The 7,282-nt window shown below is 38.0% G+C and overlaps 1 protein-coding gene across 1 annotated transcript; it reads left to right on the forward strand.

Moving 5' to 3' along the window:
- The first annotated feature begins 4,991 nt into the window (after positions 1-4,991).
- LOC123942043 (putative olfactory receptor 2B8) lies at positions 4,992-5,930 on the forward strand. The gene has a single exon (XM_046005966.1). It carries the CDS (start codon positions 4,992-4,994, stop codon positions 5,928-5,930), a length of 939 nt encoding a protein of 312 aa, XP_045861922.1.
- The last annotated feature ends 1,352 nt before the right edge of the window (positions 5,931-7,282 follow it).

Raw genomic sequence — 7,282 nt, forward strand, 5'->3', positions numbered from 1 at the left:
GATAGGGGCAGGGTTTGTATGCCAATTATATCAGTGGCTGTTATGTATTTGAAATATCTTCAAAACAGATATTATCTTGAGATCTTTGGCCTTTAAAATGTGCAGTGCATACTGAACATCTATTTCTGTGGAAAAATGTATTCTTCTACTTAAACTTTTAGACGTGTATGTCAGCATCGAACACTTATGGTATTGGCTCTATCAGCTTACATGTGCTGATACTAAGCATTTAACCTCTTTCATTTGATGCCTGTGTTCTTAATTATTATTGTAAAATTGTGTTCTTATGAGATGTCATTTCCCATCATATTTTTGGATGGTAATTATTTCATAGAATGTCATCTTTTCTTATTTTGTGGAATCTATTTATTTTTATAGTACCTAATAAAAATGTTTATTTATATAACCTGTGCTTTCTTCAAGTATTTATTTTTTGGGTATGTAAAGGAATAATTTATGTCTGATTTTTATAACTGCATATTCCTGTATCATATATATCATGATAGGTATTAAGGACACCATTCTTTGCTCCTGTAACTAGGACGGAGTGTTCACTATTTTCAGCCAGCATTATGTACATTGTTTGTCTAAGAGGAATCAATGTCTCTTACTGCATTTGGTCATTTGATACCTACCTATATAGATATTGGTGCTTAGTCTAATGATCAATTCTTTATATTTTGTAAGAAGGAAATAAAACAAAATTTCCTCCTTGATCTTAGCCTAAACATACATTTCTCTGAAAAGATTTCTTTCTGTGGTGGGGCACACAGCTTTAAGATGGACGTATGCTGAGGAGGAGAGAAAGAAGAGAACAAAGTGACCCAGATCAGCAGAAAGTACTCTTGAGAATTGATGGGAGAATGAATTATGCAGCCTGATCTTTCCTATATCCAGAGTTACTAAAGGATAAATTTCCTGAATGCAAAGTGAAAAAAATAAAGGTAAGAAGATAGACAATGATATTCATATTGTAGTTCCCTCCTAGTGTGCTGTCCAGGAAGGCACTGGAAGCAATCCTAACAAAGAAAGACAATCACATTCTTTTTTCTCTTTTGGTGGGCGTGGGCATCCTCTTAGCCTGACATTTTATTTTTCACCTTAAAATCATATTCATTTCTATACCTGTTAGATAGGCTGTCATTCAGCATTCTTTTATTTATACACACACATGCGTATACAATCCTATAAAGCAGCAAATCCTATTTACAAGTTTATCTCACCAGAGTTTTATCTTTGCTCAACTGCCTTCTTAGTCCCTATGGCTAGGATAATGTTAAAATATACCATCATTTTATTCTAACGGTGCATTATTATATTGTTGTTTTCCTTGGATGAGTGAGCATCTTATTTTTACTCTCCTTTACTTTGGTGAGTGCATCCTTTATGAAACACATTTAGGGGCACCTGGGTGGCTCAGTGGGTTAAGCCGCTGCCTTCGGCTCAGGTCATGATCTCAGGGTCCTGGGATCGAGCCCCACGTTGGGTTCTCTACTCAGCAGGGAGCCTGCATCCCCCTCTCTCTCTGCCTGCCTCTCTACTTGTGATCTCTCTCTCTCTCTCTCTCTCTGTCAAATAAATAAATAAAACCTTTAAAAAAAATAAAATAAAAAATAAAATGTTGCCAGCAATTTATTTCAGATAAGTATCTATCTATATTTGTATGAGTGTGCAGGAGACTGAAACATGATTTGTTTTATTTGCTCTTCTGAGCAGGTGTGAATCAGGGCACATTCCCTGTTGTTGCATGTTCAGACTGTCTCAAATACCTTTATAATTAATTCCATTAAGAAAGTTTTTCTGCATAGATTTATATGCATGGCTGGTACTGATCACATCACTACAGGAAATCAAAGGTGGTATAAAATAGTGTGAAATGCTACATTCTCAATTCAGATTTCATGAACATTTAATGAATATTGTAACAATTACTCCCAAACAACAATGTGTTTACCCCCAAGACCAATTCAGCTTTGAGAAGTCTTTATTTTTTAAAGATTTTATTTTATTTATTTGACAGACAAAGGTCACAGGTAGGCAGAGAGCCAGGCAGAGAAGAGGAAGCAGGCTCCCTGCTGAGCAGAAAGCCCAATGCGGGGCTCAATCCCAGGACCCTGAGAACATGACCTGAGCCGAGGGCAGAGGCTTAACCCACTGAGTTACCCAGGTGCCCCTCAGCTTTGAGAAGTCTTAGAAGAATTAAAAAGGTACTGTGTGCCTAACCATTTCCATATGATGGGATTGGAATACTCATTGTCTTTTTTTTTTTTCTTTTGTTGATTTCAAGTTTTCATTTAAATTCTAGTTAGTTAACATATATGGTAAATTTGGTTTCAGATTTAGAATTTAGTGATTCGTCACCTACATATAACACCCCATGCTCATCACAATCCTTCCTTAATACCCATCACCCATCTAGCCCATCCCCCACCCACCTCTCTGCATCAACCCTGACTTTGTTCCTGGTCATTAAGAAACTCATATAGTTTGCTTCCCAAACTTCTTTTTCCCTGTCCGCTATATTCATCTGTTTTGTTTCCTAAGTTCTGTATATGAGTGAAATCATACGGTAGTTCTCTTTCTCTGACTGACTTATTTCACTTAGCGTAATACCCTCTAGTTCCATCACAATGTTGCAAATGGAAAGATTTCTTTTTTTGTTGTTGGTTGCAATATATTCCATTTTCTTCTTTATCATATACCACATCTTCTTTATCCATTCATTTGTTGATGGACATCTGGGATCTTTCCATACTTTGGTTATTGTGGACATTGCTGCTATAAACATTGGGGTGCAGGTGCCCCTTCAGATCACTGTATTTGAAGTAAATACCCAGTAGTGCAATTGATGGGAGCTCTATTTTCAAATTTTTGAGGACCCTCCATACTGTTCTCCAGAGCGGCTGTACCAGCTTGCATTCCCAACAAGGTAAGAGGGTTCCCTTTTCTCTACATCCCTGCCAACATCCTGGTGTTTCCTATGTTATTCATTTTCACCATTTTGACAGGTGTGATGTGATATCTCATCATGGTATTGATTTGTACTTCCGTGATGATGACTGATGTTGAGCATGTTTTCATGTGTCAGTCAGCCATCTGAATGTCTTTGGAGAAATATCTGTTCAATGTCTCCTGCCCTTTCCTAACTGGATTGTTTATTTTTGGGGTGCTGAGTTTGACAAGTCCTTTATAGATTTTGGATACTAACCTTTATCACATATGTCATTTGCAAATGTCTTCTCCCATTCCATAGGTTGAATTTTAGTTTTGTTCATAGTTTCCTTCCCTGTGCAGAGGCTTTCTATATTGATGAAGTCCCAATGGTTAATTTTATTCCCTTGCCCAAGGAGACACATCTAGTTGCTACAGCAGAGGTCAAAAAGCATGATGCCTGGGATCTCCTTTAGTATTTTGGTATATTCCTGTCTCACATTTAGGTTTTTCATTCATTTTGAATTTATTTTTGTTTGTGGTATAAGAAAATGGTCCAGTTTCATTCTTCTGCATGTGACCATTCAATTTTCCCAGCACCATTTGCTAAAGAGACTGTCTTTTTTCAACTATATATTCTTTCCTGCTTTGTTAAAGACAAGGTGATCACAGAGTTTAGAGTCCATTTCTGGGTTCTCTATTCTGTTCCATTGTTCTATGTGTCTGTTTTTGTGGCAGTACCATACTGTCTCGACAATTATAGTTTTGTAACACAGCTTGAAGTACGGAATTCTGATGCTTCCCGCTTTGTTTTGTTTTGTTTTGTTTTTCAACATTATTTTGGCTATGTGAGTATTTCTGGTGCAATACAAATTTTAGGATTGTGCCAGCGCTGTGAAGAGTGCTAATGGTATTTTGATAGGGAGTGCATTTAATGTGTAGATTGTTTGGATAGTTTAAGCATTTTAACAATATTAATCTTTCAGTCCATGAGTATGGAAAGTAATTCCATTAGATCAATATCACTCAGCATCAGGGGAATACAACACAAAACCACAATGAGATACCACCTCACACTGGTCAGAATGGCTAAAATTAACAAGTCAGGAAACAACAGATATTGGCAAAGTTACAGAGAAAGGAGTACCCTCTACACTGTTGGTGGGAATGAAAACCGGCCACTCTGGAAAACTCCTCAAAAGATTGATATATATATATCTTTTGATATATATATCTATATATATATATATATCTTTTGATATATATATCTATATATATAATTTTAGCTTTAGCTATCCTTATCTAAATGAATATTACTCAGCCATCAAAAAGAATGAAATCTTGCCATTTACAATGACAAGATGGAACTAGAGGGTATTATGCTAAGCAAAACAAGTCAGTCAGAAAAAGTCAAATACCATATGATTTCGCTCATATGTGGAATTTAAGAAACCAAACAGATGAACCTAGGGGAAAGGAAGGAAAAATAAAATAAGATGAAAATAGAGAGGGAGTCTAACCATAGGAAACAAACTGAGGGTTGCTGGAGGGGAGGCGAGTGGGAGAACTGGGTAAGTGGATGATGGATATTAAGGAAGATGCATGATGTAATTGGTACAAGATGTTATACACAACTGACGAATCACTGAATTCTACCTCTGAAATTAATGATACAGTTTACATTAACTAAATTTAATTTAGATAAATACTTAAAAAATTTTTAAATGAACCTACATATTTACAGTCTTTTAGGTGCCATTAATCTCTAACCAAAAGATATTTTGTAACTACAACTGATGCAAATACAGGGGGCGTGATGTATTTTTTTCTTATATTAAATTAAAATGACTTTTGTGATAATGTGGAACTAAATTGGTATAAGCTATGCAATTTCAATGAATACATCATTTCTTCAAATAGTTACTGATAAAATCCAATGGCCTTTACTTTAAAACATAATAGATCCTCCTCCCACCCCCACCAATGGTTTACTTTTTTGAAGATTTCCTTTAAAAATTGTTAAATGCTTGGTCCTAACAGGAAACATGTGCTAACAGAGGATGGAACAGAAAAATGGTAGTTCTTTCACTGGGTTTTTCCTACTGGAGTTCTCTGACCGTCCTCAACTGGAGCTAGTCCTCTTTGTGGTCCTCCTGATCTTCTATCTGTTCACTCTGCTGGGAAACACCACCATCATTGCCTTGTCCCAACTCGACCCACACATTCAGACTCCCATGTACTTTTTCCTCTCCAACCTAAGCTTCCTGGACCTGTGTTACACGACCAGCACTGTACCGCAGCTCCTGATTCATCTCAGGACAGCAGACAAGTCTATCTCCTTTGGTGGCTGTGTAGTTCAGCTGTATGTCTCCTTAGGGTTGGGATCCACAGAATGCATTCTGTTAGGGGTCATGGCGTTTGACCGCTATGCAGCCATCTGCAAACCCCTGCAGTACACCGTGATCATGCACCCCCGTCTCTGTGCCCTCTTGGCTTCTGCATCATGGTTCATTGGTTTTGCCAACTCCTCACTGGAGACAGTGCTCACATTCCTTTTACCGCTTTGTGGGAGAAATAAGATAGACCACTTCTTTTGTGAGGTCCCTGCACTGCTCAAGCTTGCTTGTGTTGACACCACTGTAAATGAGTCTGTGCTTTTCTTTGTCGGTGTGGTCATCCTCCTCATACCTGTGACATTAATCACAGTCTCCTATGGTCAGATTGTCAGGGCGGTCTTAAGAATACAGTCATCTGCAGGGCAGAGGAAAGCGTTTGGCACATGTGGGTCCCACATCACAGTGGTCTCCCTCTTCTATGGCACGGCCATCTATGCTTACCTCCAGCCCAGCAACAACTACTCCCAGGATCAGGGCAAGTTTGTTTCTCTGTTCTACACCATTGTCACCCCCATGGTCAACCCTGTCATATATACACTGAGGAACAAGGATGTGATGGGAGCAATGAAAAAGGTGCTTTGTAAGGGCCATGACTCCAAGTGACTGAGCGGGGAAGACCCATTGATGGAAGATTTTGACTGTCAGAGATTTTAAGAGGATTGTGTTCTCCCCATGTCATCTAAAATTTCCTGCAACATCTCTGAAGGGAATTTTCTTACCTGATGATTTAATGCAAGTGAGTGCTCAAAATCCAAGTTCATGGGTTCATGAAGCCTTCAGAGATTCTCCTAGAGCATCTGCATCATATTTCATTTTAAGAAACTTCAGAGGTTTTTCATATTCCCCCCTCATTTGGGAACATTTTTCCATTCCTTTTTGCAAGAGGACACACACATATCATAAAGTCATGGGGAAATAAGAATACAAATGACTAAAACATGATAAGAAATACTAATACTAATAAGTGATATGCCTCCAACGGTTTGCTAGAAAAATGCTAGCATTTTTTCCTTGCAAACCATTGGAGGCATATCACTTTTTCTTGCATTGTGACCATGACTCTACTACGAGGTCCACAGACTGACTGTATCACAGTTTTTTCATAGAAGTAGTTGGGCAACTCTGGGAAAAAACAGACTTTTAGCTCAGAGAAAAGCCTATTAACTTCAGTCTTGATAAATCCACTCAGATAGCGAGCCCTAGTATGACAACACCAGTGTGACAGGGATTTTAGGTAACCTTCGTGTCCCAGACATTGAGGGCATGATGCATACCTGCCAGTGACTGTGGAAGCATCAGCTGGTAATAAGCAGGTGGTGCTGACAAGCGAGTTTGGGCATAGCCAGACAAGCACCTACGTGAGGTCTACGAGTTGTTGTTTGTGTTCATGAGGCACCCTGTTAGTTACAAATGACTTGAGCACAGTGTAATATCTGAACAGAACACGACAGAAGCCCTGTTTTATAGTCTCTCTATTTTACCTATAATAATGCAGCAAAAATTTCAAAGGGTAAAAGACATTTAGACCCTCTCTTCATACTATTTTGTAAATTCTTCGATCCAGGCAACAACTGATCAATGCTTTTATATCGCACATCCTCCAAAAGCCCCATATATTTCAATACTATAAAAATGTAGGAAGTGCCCTCTATTTCACAAGAAATGCCATGTTCTGTGGAGCTGACTTAGATTCACCAGGAGGAAATGTAAAGAATAAATACAAGGTGTATTAATTATTAAACATCTCCATACGCCTATACCTTACAAATAACCATCTCATTATGAACTGTCATACAATTCTGAATTAGGAGTAATAAATAAAAACATCCCAGAACAACTGAATCTGACATTGTCCCCTTCGATCTTAACTCTAGCTCAGTTTGCTTTTAAGTGTGTTTTAGGGTATGGATCTGGGTTTCTGTATATATGTATTGTCACAAATATTGTGTTTTCCT

This window comes from Meles meles, chromosome 5 (genome assembly GCF_922984935.1).
Source record: "Meles meles chromosome 5, mMelMel3.1 paternal haplotype, whole genome shotgun sequence".
NCBI lineage: Eukaryota > Metazoa > Chordata > Mammalia > Carnivora > Mustelidae > Meles > Meles meles.

Bases quoted from the DNA above. Each gene is read 5' to 3' on its own strand.
- LOC123942043 (XM_046005966.1), top strand. From the start codon at position 4,992: ATGGAACAGAAAAATGGTAGTTCTTTCACTGGGTTTTTCCTACTGGAG.